The 18,941-nt window shown below is 32.6% G+C and overlaps 1 protein-coding gene across 1 annotated transcript in view; it reads right to left on the minus strand.

Annotated features, from left to right (window-relative positions):
- LOC132718858 (atrial natriuretic peptide receptor 1-like) overlaps positions 1-18,941 on the minus strand; it is a 43,513-nt gene continuing 24,572 nt past the window's right edge. The window contains exons 7-23 of the mRNA XM_060702597.1: positions 14,606-14,678; positions 13,814-13,949; positions 12,830-12,916; positions 12,189-12,332; positions 11,265-11,386; positions 10,800-11,023; positions 10,102-10,215; positions 9,303-9,422; positions 8,794-8,884; positions 8,340-8,427; positions 7,022-7,161; positions 6,387-6,536; positions 5,607-5,705; positions 4,891-4,982; positions 3,799-4,183; positions 2,072-2,203; positions 1-82 (exon numbers count right to left, since the gene is read on the minus strand). Coding sequence (XP_060558580.1) covers positions 45-82; positions 2,072-2,203; positions 3,799-4,183; positions 4,891-4,982; positions 5,607-5,705; positions 6,387-6,536; positions 7,022-7,161; positions 8,340-8,427; positions 8,794-8,884; positions 9,303-9,422; positions 10,102-10,215; positions 10,800-11,023; positions 11,265-11,386; positions 12,189-12,332; positions 12,830-12,916; positions 13,814-13,949; positions 14,606-14,678 — 2,235 coding nt within the window. The 3' untranslated portion in view covers positions 1-44. The remainder of the gene's footprint in view (positions 83-2,071; positions 2,204-3,798; positions 4,184-4,890; positions 4,983-5,606; positions 5,706-6,386; positions 6,537-7,021; positions 7,162-8,339; positions 8,428-8,793; positions 8,885-9,302; positions 9,423-10,101; positions 10,216-10,799; positions 11,024-11,264; positions 11,387-12,188; positions 12,333-12,829; positions 12,917-13,813; positions 13,950-14,605; positions 14,679-18,941) is intronic.

The raw sequence follows: 18,941 nt of genomic DNA on the forward strand, positions 1-18,941 counted from the left end.
TTTGTAATGATTGTATTCTCATTTTCAAAAGACTTTTGAGATTATTATTCATAGGGCGTTGAATTCGATTCTTCGTCTGCATCTGAAAATTAAAAAAATAAAACATAAGAAAACGTCAACACTATTACATTTATCTGTCACAAGCAACCATCAGTTTTACCTTCAATCATTTATACCCTCATTTCCCTCATTGTAATCATCAGCTATCATAAAATTATGATTTTGAGTTATCATCCACATCATCATCATCATACTCATCGTCATAATCACCGTCGTCGTCATATTCGTCGTCGCATTTGTGAACATCTCCCAACATTACCAGTAATTGACGTCATTGCTATCAGATAAACGAAGCTGTTCTTTACAATATGTAATGTTTTGCAAATTTTAGAAAACAAAACACTTTTGGAGTAACGATTAAATCATAAAAAACATGTTAAGAAACAAAGCAAGAAATGCTTTACGTTACCTCGCAAAAATTTGAAACTGCACATTGTTACATCTGTACTTAAGCTTTACGTTACCACGCAAATATTCGAAACTGCGCATTGTTACATCTGTACTAAAGCTTTAGGCAGCACACCACACTAAAATGGATATAGTGACTATTGTAGATGTAAATGACTGGTTGTCTTTATAGTGCATTTTCAGCATGGAATTTGTTTTTGTGACATGTAATATGATCATTGGCAAATTCGAAAACATGGTTAGAAATCACATGCTGTTAATTATAGATGTCAAGGCCGCAATTGTTTGTAAACAGCATGCTCGGTGAAAACAAGTAATTTTACAGAGGGTACAAACTTTCAGCAATAGCAAAAAAATTTACAAGGCCAAGCACCTATTTCTTTGTTATATTTTGCATGTACGAGGGGTGATCAAGAATTACGTAGACTGGTTCAATATCTTTGAAACGGACCCATATAAAATATTTTTATTTATATCACTGTCGTGACCTATCTCTTTGCCATTTACAAGGAGCTGTAAATCAGTCATGCATTACTCAGAGCAGAATAACTAGCATAATTGTAACTATAGTAACGCGTTACCGGCCCAGGTGCTATTTTTATATATAATTGCTTTATTCAATGCATTATAGTTTCGACACTGTTTATCAAAATAACAGAAAAATGCGGGAATATGTTTTCGGACGTTTGTATGACGTCGCATAAAAATTTGACGTCATTTGACGTTAGATAAGGAAAATAAACAACGTTTAAACCATAGTAGTCCGTTACGCAGCTACGTTAAAAATGACATCACAAGAACGCCTTGAATTGCGTGCCAACATAAAGTTCTGCATGGAATTAGGTGAAACGCCTACAGACACATATAAAAAGCTGCAGAGGACCAGAGGAGAGAATGCTGTTTCTCGAGCACTCGTTTTTAAGTGGTTCCGGCGATTCTCTGAAGGGCGGAAGTCACTTGAAGATGATGAAGGGCGTGGAAGAAGGTCGAGCGTCAAGCCGTCAGATGTGACGTCAATTGAAGATATTATCAAGGAGGACGCAAGAGTCGCCGTTCGAGAGATATCAGAAGTAACTGGGATGAGCTATGGAACCACGCACACAATTATCTGTACCCCGTGTATTTGCAGGTATTTTTTGCCAGAGGGACGAAACATATTGTTTTGGGTCTCGGACCACTGTTGAGTTTTGGCTTTTACGGAATGTATTTTAATTTTCACTGATTTCATTATAGATTTGCAATGTTATGACATATATGTTCTTAACAAAATGTGTTTTCTTTTTCCAGGTTGTGTAGTTTGGGATCAGATTTATCAAAAATATTGCTTGTAAGACATTGACGGCAGAAACTTGAAATTAAGTGTGGAGTGCTACCTTACGTTACCTTGCAACGATTTGAAACTGCGCATTGTTACATCGGTACTAAAGCTTTACATTACCTCGCAAAGATTCGAAACTGCGCATTGTTACATCTGTACTAAAGCTTTACGTGACTTCGCAAAAATTCGAGTCTGCGCATTATTAGTTCTGTACTAAAGCTTTACATTACCTCGCAAAGATTCGAAACTGCGCTATATTACATTTGTACTAAAGCTTTACAATACCTCGCAAAGATTCGAAACTGCGCATTGTAACATCTGTTCTTTCACCACCTGCATCATCAGATTTATCGGTGAACCCTGAGTCACTGGTCAGGTTGCTGATCTTGCTAATTTTCCTGGTTTTAACATTGTTGTCTTCAATTATATAACATAATGCTTTAAAGTAAATATCGTTAACATGATTACATGATTATGTAACAATGAAACACCGGTATATTTGATGGCATTTAAATCTTTATTGTACAAGTACATGTTTATTTTACATGATATATACAGTGTACTCCTCTAAAAATTTCTTTACTGTGGGAAAATATATTCAGAATATGAAAAAATAGCAAATTCAATTTCAATAGTTATATCTCATTTATGGTACCAGATGTTTAATTGAGAATTTTTCAAAATGCATCTAAACTTTTTATTATTTATTACTATAAAATAAATAACTTTATTATATTCTTCACATAAATACAAACAATAACAAAAGTTCAATACTATGTTTGAAAAAACTTGACGACTAAAGTTAAATTTTAAAACTAAAACAGTTTAAAACATAAGAAACACAATCAAAGAAAACATATCTGTTGTTTTTAATTGCTATTAAAACAGGTATCTGAAAGTTTCGATGGAACAGTTCAGAATAACTATCATATGTTGTCATTTATCAAGGATCATCGATTTATTTTACAACAACAATTATCTAGATACAGTGCAAAATAAGGATGTTTAGCAACCGGATTTGAAAATACAAACATTTAAAGTGGTAAAGGTACCATATTTTCTCTAACTCTACACTAAAATTTACATAAAATACTATAAATATTTCTTAATTAAAGATTATTCCAGAAAAAGAAAACCGTAATCTGACCTAACAAAAAGAAGAAAAAGGTGCACAAATTGAAAAAATAAGTTTGCCCCTAGTTGGGCTTGAATCCCGCCCCTTGAAAAAGACGGTTTCCTTACTGAAAAAGAAACTCTTCAGAAAAGAGGTTCTGTATTAGGAATGTAATACCCTATTTCATTTCGTTGCATAAATGATAGATTCTACAGTTTTCCAGCTCTGGTAACAAGGAATGGCGTGTTTGATAAAATAGATCTAAACTACGGTTAATAAAGATTTCGCAAATATGAATTAAAATAGAGTTATACATGTCCCTAAATGAGTCAACAATTAATAGAAGCTATTCTGTTGTTTTAAACTATAGGTCTACATTTGAGTCTACACAGATTTTATTCTATTTCGGGATTGGAAGCGAGACAACTCCGTATAAACAAGTAGGTGTCAGGTAGTCAGAGTAAGTAAAAGTTTGAAGTCCAAGTGAACAGTCTAAAGACAGTTTGAATAACCTTTTAGAAAAGATTTGTATTTGGAAACAGTATCGTATTGTTTAAAATATGAAAGAGTAATATGACTAGTTTTTTAAAAAAATATATATATCTTATGACATACAACAGTACATGAAAGGAGCTGTAAATGTTGAAAACATTACATATTTGTTAAATATTTAAACAAGTAATGATAACATAATTTTTTTTTAACATCACCAATGTATTGCACTTCAAAAAAATATATTGATAAATCAAAATTATGTTTTATGGCCAGTATTTTTTATGATTTTATGATATTTTAGAATCTGTATGTGTGTTTGTATTAGGACCTTTAACAGAGATATCTACAAGAGTTCTAGAGAGTTCAGCTCTATCACACGTTTTTTCTAAGTCACACGTTTCACCTGCTTCCGGTATTTCAACAGGTGTAAACTGGTTGTCAATAAGCGGCGCATCTGAAAACGCAATTCGTTTTCCAATTTTAGCAACATCTTTATCGTTTGTTTCAGTATTAACCCCATTATGATCTACCGACATTATTTTCTTTGAGTATTCAGCGGGTGGGGGAACAATGCCATTTTTAAGGTTTTTCTCTTTCACAATGTCGTCTGCTGTTACAGGTTTGATGCCTGAAATATCTTCTGTGCAGTTGTAAAGTTTGGTTCGGGATTCCCGAACTGATATTAAACTGTTTTGGTTTATGTCTTCATTTTCAGTTTCTTTGGATTTTTCATCAACATATGCCGGATCAATTCCCGTCAACCACCATGTTAGCATTTCACCTTTACCCTAAAATTAAGGAAACAGTTACATAGTATATTATATCTATTTATGTCTAAAATGGCTTTAACTAGCAATTATTACATTTTCTGTTAAACTTGACGTTAAGAAATATAGGTAGCCACCTAGCTGTTACGCTCTGAACATTGTTTCAGGATGCTGATTATTTGTGCCAAATTATTATAAAACATTTCCAAATGAACAAGTTATGGCGTTCATACCAAATGTTGACTTTTGAAATTTAAGTATGTCGTTGTTCTTATTGGTAGCGATTGTTTTTGTTTTTGTTGGCGCTCTACACATCACGGTATATTTGTTATCGTTTGTACAAAGCTTATAAAAAATTCTGCTGCTTAAAGTTACTGAGCAATAACGAAATGGTTTTGCAACAGGGGATTATGAATTAGATTTATTAATGATTTCAAAAGTCTTATATTGCATGATATTGATCATAGCTAAAACTTCTAGATAATAAATCTTATTGTACATTTAACCTTTAAATCCTAAAACATGAAGAAGAATGAAGACATAGATCTAGACACAAAACACTCATTATTTTATTCAGTTTTATGCAGTACATTTCTGGTTCAGCATGCCTAATGGTTACAGTACTGTACGAGCAACGTTATCGTGAAGTACCAGCTTCTTAAAGATGATGGTGCATAGCATACTTATATAATATAATTTTAGTGTCTTTAATTTGTATCTATACTTGCCTTTACAGGAATGGTTCCTCGTTTTTCTAGCAAATATTTGCCAAACTGAACCAATTCTACGTAAGTGAAATTACTTATATGTATCTTGTATGCTAAAATGAAAACATAGAAATATTCGATCATTGTGTTAAAAAAGGTTCAAAATTAAAAAAGAAGCAGCAACAACAAAAAAGAAGAAAAAGAACAAGTACAGGTGAATGATGACGTTATAACTTTACAGCAAACGAATCGTTTTATCTTGATAACATTCAAATCTAAGGATACATTTTGTTGTCACTGGGACTGAACTCTGAAAATCTTTTTTCGTATATGTATTCATACATGTTTAACAAAATCCTATAATTATATATCCATCTTTTACTTTTCCGATGATTTTGCATTTGTTTTAATATTTACTTTTGATAGTATCATAGATGTGTTTTATAATATGAAGTGTACATTTCAAGACTTTACATCTCGTTTCAACACTTTTGTATTGCTTTTTCGCAAATGTAAATGTATCACAACCACAAAGGATTTGACATAAGAGTTTTTTTATCCAGTATATATGTCTGGTAAAAGTGTACCGTATAACTAACACATCGTCTATTTTTTGAAGTAAGATGTAGTTTAATTTAGAAAAAAACTTACATGGACATTAATAAAAATTGATAGATTATATATTCTTAAGAGCGGAAAAAGAAATGAAAGTCAAAGAAATAAAATGTATAGTTTACCTTCACCGTTAGATTCCATTCGGCTTGCAGTGTTGACAGTATCCCCAAATAAACAATACCTGGGCATTTTCAGGCCAACTACGCCAGCGCATGCAGATCCTGCAAATGATAATAATTAACACTATTTAATTGATGTAGTAAAATGTTATAAATGTCAGTATTGATGTAGTCAGTGCGCTACGAAACCTTTTATAATATCATCTAAGCCGGTGCCAGGGAGGCTAGGGGTCGAGAGATGTTGCATTTTCTATCCTGTCTCGTGTATAGTCTCAATTTAACACATTCTGCCATTTTTAACTTTTATTTTTTTTGTTTTTCATATCTCCTGGGGATCTCTTTTCCATTTTTAGTAACCTTTTTTAAGACTAATTTTCAACCAAATCAACGATATCATTACATTGTTTTAATGTCGTAATATGTTTGTCTTCAGATTACATTGCAATTATAGTCTACAATCAAAGGGTTAGGATAAGTCTACCCCAAAACAGAACTGAACAATAAAAGTCTCGAATGTTCGCCATATATTATCTATTACAAATATGAATGTGTTAAATTATATGATAAAGAAACGTTATCTGTTGAAACTAGTGCTATAAAAATTGGTATTCAAACAAAGGTCTCGAAATCAGACAATATCTGTTGTTGTTGTTGTTGTTTTTTAAGTTAATTTATCGACATGTATATCACAGTGACATTGTAAAGTTTATTTTACAAAATTAACATCAAATAATGGAAAGTAATTATATTTAATTTCTTTAATATTCTATGATATGAGCTTACCGGAATGTAATCCTACTCTTATTTTGAGAGGCTCTCCAGGCATATGAGGGATGGTGAAAATCTCACAAGCTCTGACCAGGTCTATAGACATATCAGCAATCTCTCGTGCATGAAATGGCGTGCTTATAGGTATCCCAGAAACCACCATATCTATTTATAGATATTCATAATACATAACAAACATAAAACATAACGTTATACTTGAAATCAAATGAAAACAAGTAAATAGAAAGTAAAAATTGACTCTGACGACAAAAACCAGTGTTGACACGAGTGTTGTGGAAGGAATTCTTTGTTGAGAAATTTATAATATGTCGCAACAAGCATATATTTCATTTATGAAATAAATTTCTCACAAGCATGCATTTTTATTGTGGTGTTTGCATGCGATTCTTATCACTTTATTGCTCGTGTAACTGATTGGTTTGTGTGTTGTTTCTTCATTTTTTACTTAAAATGGTCACTTTCACTATTGTAAACGTCGCACAATTTGCTTTCCTTTTCAATCTGTTCTCTTTGAAATCATAAGAACAATTGTAAATTGTTGAGTTATTTTACTTTTACTTATATTTCAAAAACACCTAATGTGTTAGCTAACATATGTTAACTAAAAGGTTGACATGAAAATGGCGTACATGCGTCTCCTATAGTTTCCACCTTGTATACGTCATATTTGTCGATGATTTCGTCAAAAGTGATGTATAATTTATTCAACAATGCTACAACTTCCAGCGCTGTACTACCTCCTGATATATTCGTAAAACCAACAATGTCACTGAAGAAGAAACTTGCCAGTTTTAACGACTATAAATTACTATAATATTAACAGAAAGGAAAACGAGGGATACAAACAAAGCTTGGTGTTAATTTGAGATCAAGTATGCTGTGTTGAACTGGTTTGTATCATAGTTTGGGGACTTTTCTGTTGAAAATGTGTCAGAGTTAAATCGTATACATATACATGCACAGTGCGTTAACTGGAGTGCAGGTATTATTTACCCGCACTGCAGAGCATGCCCATTAATTGGCTCATTTTTGCTGGGGATTACTTATTGTGACGGCAGAGAAAGTTAGCGATAGAAATATCATATTCAGATGCTTGTTCAGTGGTGATTTTTATCTGGGGTTTCATCAGGGAATGTGTTTTATGTTGACTATGATACAAAAGAGAAAGAACATCGAAACACTCGGCAATCTGATTAACACTCGGGGGCTACGCCCCCTCGTACAAATCAGATAGCCTCGTGTTTCGATGCTTTTTCTATTTCTTGGAATTCCGATACTTAAGAAAACAAAATTAAAAGCTCGAAAGCATGAATCATTATGGCTAAATTCTTCGCAACAAAAACAAATGAAAGACTTTCCAGCTGTAGTGGTGGAGCCCATCAGTGCATTAGTTCAGACACGAGCGGGTACCTAAGTATAACCACCAACGTTCCGTAAGCTAGTTGCATCTGCACCACATAATAATTATGCACGATAACTTTTTACACTTACATCAAATATTGCGCCTGCTACCTAAATGGCTATTAACTTGAGATTCTTCTCACTTTTTTGTTCTTTTAGACATGAGAGACGGTTCTAAAAGGTCTAATGACATTTTTCCTTTTTTGTTTAAAAATTTATGACCATAATAATTAAAATACAATCATTTAAATTGAAAGAAGAAACATTATGAGCCAATTTATGACAAAACCAACATAATGTGTTTGCGACCAGAATGGATCCAGACCAGCCTGCGCATCCGCGTAATCTGATCAGGCCTACAAACCCTATTACAAGTAAGAAACTGATAGTAAACAGCATGGATCCTGATCAGACTCTGCGCGGATGCTGGTCTAGATCCATGCTGGTCGCAAACGCATAATGTTGGTTTTGTCCTGGCGCAGCTCATATTTGCTTCATGAGAGATTATTATAATATTTGATATTATAATAAGTTTATGATCTTTACCTAAAATATATTGTACATCCGTCATGATATTTTGCCTCCACAGGACGACCATGCCGGAGATCGTCTGCTACTGCCTTTGGTAACATACCTGCAACATAATTAAACTCTCATATGTAATTTATTTGGTGAAATGTTGTAGCAACATTTTAAAAATGTATAAAAATAATACATTTAATATTTACATTTTTTGGGGATTATAAGCGTAATAATGGTCTTATGTATTCGAGTAAAATCGTTTACATCCCAATTTTCAAAAAGAATCACATTATAGAAACGATAACTGTTAAACTCTTTAACTTAAGTGTTCCAATATGACAGAATGCGAGAATGTTTGTAAAGGAAAATTCTTTTAAACTGTTAGCAAGACGAGAAGATCAAAACATTGTAAAATTGGGCAACATGTGTAAATTAAACATTAAAAGATGGGCACAAATTACGTTTAAAGTTGACTGACTAAGGAGTCTGTCTGTTTTGGCTTTCTCTGCAACAAGGTCTTGTGTTCGATCCGCAACTATTGCTTCCAAATGTTTTGAGTACTTTTCCATCTATAACCATTATGCATGGAATAAATGAAAAAAAAAACATGTATATATCAATAAAGACATATATAGACTCGGTCGTTTCCTTTTCAATTAGAAAAACCCAATGCCGATCATTAAATATCCTCAACTGTTGTAAATCTGAGATATGGATGTTCCCAGCCTAGTGTAGAATTTTGTACCTAATTTTATTTGTATTGCTTGTTATTCTTTTCAATTATTCTTATTGTTATTGTTTATCTTGGATATTCTTGCACACAACTGGGCGTTTCTCATACTCTTCACCGCTACGCTGCGTTAAAGAGTGTGTTACTTTAAAGACGAAGTTTAAATTTAAAATTATGCCATTAACGGACTTATTTAGTAAAAGCAAACAATTTTCCCAAAAAGTAAAACAGATGAAACCAGTTTAAACATAACTCACCATTGCCATCATCAAATCTACTGGACTAAGTTTGTTTGGGTTGATCTTGTGTATTGTCTTCTTAATCTCGTCAAATGTTGGGCGATAATCAGGTACAGTATCCCAACATTCACTCAATAACTGTTATAAACAAAATGTAATACGTGTACTCGTATTTGTTTAAATTTTCAGCAATATAAGAGGTCTAATACTACTATTGTTTATAATGGAAAAGGGAAAACTCATTTCATTAATATTAAGCTATCTTGCACATTGTATTTGAAAATGCAAAATGATGATTGTGCCTGAACATGGACGGCACTGTCAGGTATAACCTACCGTCCATACCACCTAGCAACGTCTTAACTAGCATTTATTATTTAAATGTGGAATGGTTAATTTTTTATATGTTTTATATTCTGTTTTTTTTTAAATTTATTTACACATATTTTGGACATTATTCCCTGGTTAACAAATGAGAGTTTCTCTGCAAGTGACCTACTACTTATCCCTTATAATGTTTGAATCAGCGGTGACACACTATTTGTCCGAGATTAATTTCACAAACAAAGTACGTCTTGTCCGAGAAACGAGGCCGCAGCACCTGGATTTTAACTCTGATGCTCTCCTAAATGTGCTCAGTGGCTAGAATTTTAAATTTTGAAATATCCGTAGATGTGTTGACACGGTGGTTATCATGAAACCTTGAATGTGACACGTTTGTGACATTCCATGTAAAGCGCCGCATGGAAAACATAGGCTAAAAGTTTCATACAAACGAAACAAATGCGTAGATAAGCGCATAAAAAGCAATATTTACCTTTGTATAAGCATCGGGGCACGGGCATATGTCGTCCTTACTCTCACACATATCTGGGTCAAAGTCCGGCATTGGAGGTTTCCAACCAGGCTTGACGCTAAATGCATCCTCGTCCTAAAATATTTAAATATTCAATATAAATTTAACAACATTTGAAAGCTTTGTATTATTTGTGATTCAAATATTTATTATAAGTAATTCTTATCATCATTCATTACAAAAAACTAAAGGTACGGGGTGCCCAGGATCGAATTACTCCATGATAATGCACCTGTGCACGGGTCAGCTTTAGTTCAAGCTTATTTAGAGGAGCAGGCAGAGAATTGACTTTTTGCTACACCCCGCTTATAGTCCTTGTGACTTTTGGTTAAATCTGTACATCAAATCTTACCTTCGCGGTCGCGGGTTCGAAACCCGTAGTGCAGTCGGAAAGGCTCTCTACCATTCTAAAAACAGTATAAGATAAAATGCCTTTTCGGAATGAATTCTGAGGCTGGAAAAAGTGTGTAAAGGTCCATGGTGATTATTTTGAATGACTCTAATAATAATTTTTATCTGTTATCTAATCATCAATGACGTCGGCGTAAGAACAATGTATGTCAGCTCTTTATTAATTGGGAAAAAATGAGCTAAAATCTTTTATCAATAATATTAAGACACAATCATGATAAATGTTTTTTCAGTAGAAATATCCTAACCCCATACGGATCATTCCTCGTTGCTATTTCAATTAGAATAATTGCGAACGCGTACACATCCCCGGCCGGTGTCGGTTCGTACGCTTTCTGGTCGAGATATTCCGGCGCCTTGTAGATTTGAGCTCGCTTTTCTTGATAAAACTCATCTTCATCGTCTTCAAAATCATCGTCCTCGTCAGCAAGTGTCACTTCATCGTGGGTTCTCAACGTTTGAATACCAAAATCTAGCATGATATTATAATTACTATAATCAAATTCTCAATATTCTTGAATGTTTTTTGTTGTTGTTTTTAATTGTAAGTTTATTATTTTGTTTGTTTGTTTGTTGTGTTTTTGTTGTTGTTACAGAAGCTGGTTATCATATTTTAAAATGAAAATTTGTGTTTACAACTGATTTAAAGTGATAATGAGTTATTCTAAATTCACGCATAATTAAATTTTGATTCAAAAGGGTTTCATTTTTACCTGTTATTTTTACTGTCCATCTGTCATCAACAACACAATTATTTGACTTTAATCGTCCATGATATACCTTCCGATGGTGCAGATATTGCATACCACGTGATATATCCGCAGCGAATGAAAACCTTCAAAACAGAATCGATTATTACTAAATATATAAGAGCCCCAAACCGTTAAAGCCTTTTTTGAACCAATTTTACCAAATTCATTTAAATTTGAATTTGAAATGAAATATACTAACATTATAATGCCATATAAGTCTATTTTAAGGTAGAAAAATCGCCTTTTGAACGTTTAATGTTGTAACGACGCATTAAGCTAAGAGAATTTTTACGCATACATGCTCAGATCTCACGAAAGGCATAATTTAGCATTTTATTAATGAAGCAATTTTGTTAATTCTTAATGATAGTAGATCTGTTTATAGTTCAAACCATGTATTTTCTGATTCCGTTTGGTGAATTATCGGCGTAAGTTGATTGTTATTGCAGAAAAACGTTACAATGTATAATTATGTTGGCGGCGTCCCTATAATATTTTAAGCTGTTTAGTTGAAATTGAAAAATTATTGTACAGCAACACCGAAAAGAAAATAACATTCACATCTTTTAATTCTCATAGGTTTTTAATGAACTATAAACATGACTGGATAAAAACCGTTTATATCTAATTTATAAGGTCTAACGTCAAAATATTTTCGCATAAAGCTTTCAAGTGGCACAAAATTCAACTTCAAAGCAAACCTTTAATGATTATTATCATTACTTGTTTGCTGAGCAAGAGACATTTCAATTCTCAAAAAACATCACGTGACTGCCACAAATATCTTTCATGAACTTGTTTATTCTATATAGGATAAAAACATATGAATATAACACAAAAGTTAGCCATTTGCAATGACAAAGAATCAAGTATATAATATTTTACCTGAATGCCCAGTTAAGCGGGACATCATCATTTAGAAGAACATCACTCAAACTTCCTTTAGGACAATATTCTGTCAGAATTCGAATATTTGGAGCCATAATACTAGCTCCGATAAATTTACATACATTCACATGGTCGCATGCTCTGAAAAATACAAATAAATTGCGTTTTAAAACTGCCTGTGATAAATTAACAAAATGCACATGACCAACATGATCCACAAAATACGAACCATTGCCATTTTTAACTACATTGATGTACCGATTCATAAATTTACCCAATCCATTGTCACATGGTCCAAAAATGCGAATATTTCATTGGGTACTATAATACTAGCTCCGTTAAATTTTCAAACATTCACACAAAGACATGTTCTTTGAAAAATGCGAAATTTTGGGCCAAAATAATATCTCGTATACAAAAAACGTTGAACATCACGTGTTCATGTTTTAAGAATGTTTATCAGTAATTAAACGCAAATGAATTTTATAGTAAATCATAAAAACGTTCCAAAACAAAAGATTCGTCTGGCAGAGTTAGCAATGATTTTCTTCCCTTATATACTCGCTTATTGTAAATTTACATTTCTTTCAATTTAACGGTCGTTACATTCAAAATTCAATATATAAAAGAAAACTAACCTGACTTCCCTGACTTCTAGACGAACAAATTTTGTCAATGAAAATTCTACTTTTCTTACTGCTCGCATTGCACAGGTTCTGCCTTGACTAAAATAAAAGGTATTTATAAAGAATCTGGAAAAATGGTGATCCCTAGGAAGCATAAATCACAACAAAATTACATGAAAATTGCAAACCCGGTTCGATTGAGTCTGTACATGGGAGATGTAAAAGTGTAAAAGTACTCAATTTTCAACAATTTAAAGTGCTGGAATAAAGAAAATATGAAGAAAAAAAATAAATGAAAGAAAGATATATTGGTATTTAATTCATGAACAAACAATATGACTGTAATGTGCCCTCCTCTTGAATAATGTATCAATATAAGGCCAATAATCAACGTGTTTCACTACTCTTTTCGCTATAAATTTTAAACATGCAAAAATAGAACAAAAATAAAGCTAAGGGACAAGCTGTTAAACTGAGCCTGCAATTTCGTGAAAATAATATCACAGTACACATGCTTTTTACATAAAGTTATTAAATACAAATATAACAACATATTTGTTTACTTGATTTTTACGAATCAAAATAAAACTTATTAACACAACTTGAAATTAACTGCTTATAATAACAGCTCCTTCCATATGCCAAAATAAAAAGCATTCCATAGGAGACGACGCCGCTCACCAGCGTCGCCAATCAAGTCAATGTTTGCGACACGCTCAACACATAACAGCAGGAACGATACACAAGACAACTTGAATGCATGAAAACAACAGGAGTGTTTCCATTAATCTGTAGTACCTCTACTTCTTCAAGTTAAATGCCTTTATCACTAAACATGACAAAATTACTGTTTGTTGGGCCTTTAACCTTGACCTTTCGCATCTTTCCTCCACAACATGGCAACTGCACATGTATAACATCTTCTTAAAAATACATTTTAATTAATAGAAAATATTTCACATTTATAAATCATATAACAGAGAGACTGTAACTTACTATAACGCCGTTTTAACAAAGACTTGTCTCCGAGCTGCAGACTGAGCAAGACTTGTGTTTCCATCACTGTTACCGGAAGTGCTCAAATCCATAGTACTCCCTATCATACTGCCAAATGCTGCACGCAATCCGTCATCTGAAATTTGATTCAAAACATTTTTCAGTATCCGAAAGTGTTCGACTACTTCAGGCGCATGCCTTCTTGTGCATGGAACATTACCTTAATCTTGCATGTATCAAAATAAGTTTATATAATAATGTGAAATAGGCAGGGGGAGACAAATAAACAAACTTGAAATCAAAGGGCTAAGTAAGCAAATATACAGTCACGGTTCGGGTCTTTGATTTTCCCGTAAAAAATGAAATGTTTGAAACGTTTGAAATATTATCTTAAAAATGAAAATATATGAACAGAACATAGTCTTTCCTTAAATCAATTTATGAAATCTGTCTTTTGTTTTATTATGATGACATAATTTATTTAATCATCGTTAGGCTAAGCTAAGATTATAAGAATTATATAACACATGTATAGTAACAGGGAATTATTTAATCAAAACTGTTTTATAATCTAAAGTACATGTTCAGTGCAACCTCTACAGAGAGGCCCCTTTGTAGAGCATAACAACAATATCAATTCTTTCTAAAGTAATACTTCATAATTAACCGAGCATCTCAAAAGCAAAACCTCTCACCAGCGACCAAGATCTTTGCCTTCCAAAGGGTGTCACAAAACAGAGGTTTATGCTGGAATGAAAATAGATGCAAACAAAAATTGTGGTGAGCTCTTACCTTGCTTTATTTCTTCAAATGGTATAATCCAACTTTCATCCCACAGCATTTTTCTTTTTTGGTATTGGAAATACTGTGTGAACATAATTTCGAAATTATTCAAATTTTACTCTTTTCACGGAAAAATTATATTTAAACATGTTTTAAACTAACGTTACGAAATATGCTTGACATAAGATTAAAAAGATATTTTTTTGTCGATATTTATATTTAAGAAAAAAATATGTATCATTCATATTAAAGGTGTACATTTCCAGTGAAACTTATGATTTCAATAACAAATAGGTTAGGCTCGGCACGTGACCAACTTGGATTTTTTTTCTTTTCTTTTTTTTGGTTATGCTCATATTTCGTTTGATGGTAGTAACATAGTATTTATACAGCTTGACAATGCATGTTAGCTAAAAGAGGAGAAGAGTTTCTGTGATATCAAGCTATGCAGTAGTCCGAAAATTTGTTATTATCATCTTTTTTGCCAAACTCATCCCACCTGGTCTGTTCTATCATGTGTCACCTATCTATTACAATTCAATCACCCAAAGAAGATAAAAAAGGTCAGGCTACGCAATGGTTAAAATCAAGCCAATATTTAAGATGATAACATTAAATAGGGTTGGAAATTAAGAATCAAAAGTTACAAACCTAATCATAATTTTTAATTACTTTTCTTTCAGTAGTAGATGCAATTAAGTTACAGTCAGTGACTTAAAGGGACTCCACTGAGGTTTTTAGACATGATAGGACTAGGTTTTCTTTTGAGATTGATGTTCCATTTTATTTAGGACTAGACCAATATCTTGAGTTTAAAATTTCAGATCATTCTCTCCCTCCTTTTTTTCAAAATAATTTTTATACCTGTCGAAAATGACCCAAAATTGAAAAGCGTTCCATAGCTTTAAACCTAAACCGGGATAAGAGGTGCAACAAAAATACAATTTTCAATTAACTTTTGAGCATATTTCTTAATTGCCTTCGCATATCTTTATGTTTTTAAGTGCCCAAACTGTTCTAAGTAAGAAATTCAATTTTTATGTCTTTATGCTTTTAAACCTCAATGGAGTTCCTTTAATTCGAATTCATTTGCAATGAGATAAACCTAATATGATTTTTAGTAAATTCATAGTTTGCAGATTTGTGTCGTCGCATGTCTTTAAACAATGTTATTATTACATATATCATATTTATGCTATCCGTATTAATGATATTAAATATATAATCAAATGATATTAGACCACGCTTGCTCCGAATTGACCAATCACGGCTCATTATTTCCGTTGAATATATCGTATAGACAACGCTAAACCGTTGTCTATTTTACACGATTTATGCTATCCATACTTAAATAAAATGAAAATAACTGTTTATAGTCGCCACCTTGTCCGTCTGTGCGTCCGTTGTCTTGTCCGGAACATAACTTGAAAACCTTGGAGATAATTTGTTTAAACTTCATACAGTGGTAGAGGGCATTGAGGGGGTGTGCAGTGTCAAAGAACCATAACTCTATTTTCCCGGTTTTTAAATTATCTTCCCTTTTAGAAAAATATTGTCCGGGACATAACTCTTAAACTATAAGAGATATCAACATGAAACTTTGTAGGTAGATGCACAAAAATCATAACTCTGCCTTGACTAATTTTGGAGTTATTGCCCTTTGCTTATTTTTACTTTTTGAACTTTGTCTGGGACATTACTCTAAAATTATAAGAGATATCAACATGAAACTTTGTAGGTAGATAGATCTCATTGAGTAAAAGTACAGTACAAGGTTGTAGGTTGATAGAGATCACATTTATTAGAAGTGCAGTGCAAAGATCAGTAACTTTGCCTTGCCTAATTTAGGAATAATTGCACTTTGAACTTTTTCCAGGGACATATAACAGGTGTACTTTCCTGTGTCCAAAACCTATTCGGGGAGCATCACCCGGCTCAAACCGGGCTCTTGTTTATAATGGTGTTCAAAAATCATATTAAAACGTCGATAGCATTTGAATACATTTACAATCAACAACGGTTTTATAACACATTTGTCATTGTTAAAACTTTTTCAATAATCCCCTATCCATGAAACATTAATAATTTTGCATACAAAATGTCCATTTCACTTTATAATGAAGCTACGTTGTTATTTGTACTTGAAACGTGACACTGTTAAAAGTTATAAATGAGAATCGATTAGAATAAAATGCTTCATATGCAACATCTTGCAGGAAGTTTAAAAAATAACCTTTACATATGATATTTTATATAACAAATTACTCCATTGCGTGGTCTAAAATCAGACCAATGTACACTAATATATTTTATTACGTTTTGAGAGCGTTTGGTAACTTTGGATTGTCTATCAGTAGGCGCATTAATATTCAACTCGACTGGAACGGTTCCTACATGTTTAATATTTTTGTAAATGAGACCGCTTGATTTGTTCAATCAAATAACTGTCGATTGATTCTTCTCGATTTTTACTATATTTAGCTCCCCTGCCAAAAATGGCGGCAAATTTGGATGTCACAATTCAATTAACAAAACAAAACCGACAAGTCATAAATGATTTTTAAAAATGTGAAAATAAACATTATTATAGTTCTAATATCACAACTATTTCTGCTCAGAATCTCAGATAAAGACGATATAACAAGAGTGAGTTTTATCTTATCTTTGACATAGATATTTATTGATATTGGAATTAGTTACTATAGTAGGTACATTGTAGTACATGCAATGAAAAGCAGCAAAAATGTTGTTTGAGCTAAATTACCCTTTCCTCTTACATACATACATGCAATAAATAAATTTGAATCCATGTTTGAATGAATGAATAAATCGATCCATCGACCGACCGATCGATCGATCAATCAATCAATCAATATAAATAAAAGGTATTTTTCATTCATAGTCCCCCTATGAGCAAACTGGATACATGTAATTAATTATCGCATGGTTTGGAACCTTTCCTTTGTTCTTACAAACCCATTATACTCAGTACACTTCAATGAGCATTTCAAAACTGTATTGATATATAACAGTACAGTTTTTTCATTGATTCATATAGGAAAAAAACTCGACTGTTATATATCGGTCGAGTTTTTTTTCGCACCTTGTATATATCAATGCAGTTTTTTTTCACAGAGGCTCCAATGGGGACAGTGGTAACGACCATTCCCAGTAGAAAAAAAAATTAAATCAATATAATAAAATAAATATATAAATACAATGAAAAATATAAACAAAGATAATTAATGAAATGAAATTTACTCTTATTTAATCAAAAGGCACATCCGCTGAATGAATTATTTCCACTGAAAAAAGGCCCTTTAATCTTGAATCAATCTTGATATCAGTTTACAATCCGCCTCTAACATTGGATGTCTTTTGTATATATATATATATTTTTTTGCGGCAGCGAAAGCAACTTGAAAAAACTGCCCTATCATAAATAACTGTAATGTAGCTAACGATTTATTCATTTATTTGTTTCTATTACAAAAAAGAAAACATTATGTCATTGCGATAAAACAGTTATAGTATATGAAACTCGTTAGTTACGGGGGTATAACACTGGCTGGGGCGACATCTCGGGATGTTTCTGCAAAAAAAATTGTCTCGGCCTAACGGTCTCGCCATTTTTTAGCAGAAACACCCCTTGATGTCGCCCAAGCCAGTGTTATATCCTCGTAACTAACTCGTTTCATGTACTATAACTATTACATAACGAGATACAAAAGCTTGATATGCGTGGAAGAAAATATCCGGTTGTCTGAATCGTAAAAAATACAAAAACAAAAACACTTCCACAAGTGTCTTTTATGTATTTAATTATTTCGTTGTGTTTTTCAAGCCTAACTAAATCACTACAATTTTCAGACAGACAATAAAAGCCTGTTAAAACCCGATCACGGGTCATAGCATTAGATGCTAAATAATGTTGTGTTTACAAAACAACAGGTGGGGCAACTAATAATCCAATATTTATACAAACATTAATCTATTGATCTTTATAATGACAGACACATGTTATCAATTGTCTTCTGTCACTAATTACATGTGACTATCGAACTAAGAGACATTTTGTACGCTGTTTTTACATAAAGCTCATGTCAGTTGGTCCTGAGTGCGGAAGTATTTCCTGAGACAATACGTTTCATTAACGCTTGTTAATGGGTTACTCGGTGAGAATTTTCCTGTCCGTAGAAATACAATATATTGGTAACATGTATCAGTTTTATTCTCGTGTATTTATTTATAAAATATGCACCTATTGTTCTTTAATAGGAAGAATTCTATGTTTATGGGCCTATTGATGCAGCACTATTTCTAGAGTAAAAGCGAATAAGTTATT

The sequence above is a fragment of the Ruditapes philippinarum genome, unplaced genomic scaffold (genome assembly GCF_026571515.1).
Source record: "Ruditapes philippinarum isolate M1 unplaced genomic scaffold, ASM2657151v2 ctg1271_1_1_1_1, whole genome shotgun sequence".
Classification (NCBI taxonomy): domain Eukaryota; kingdom Metazoa; phylum Mollusca; class Bivalvia; order Venerida; family Veneridae; genus Ruditapes; species Ruditapes philippinarum.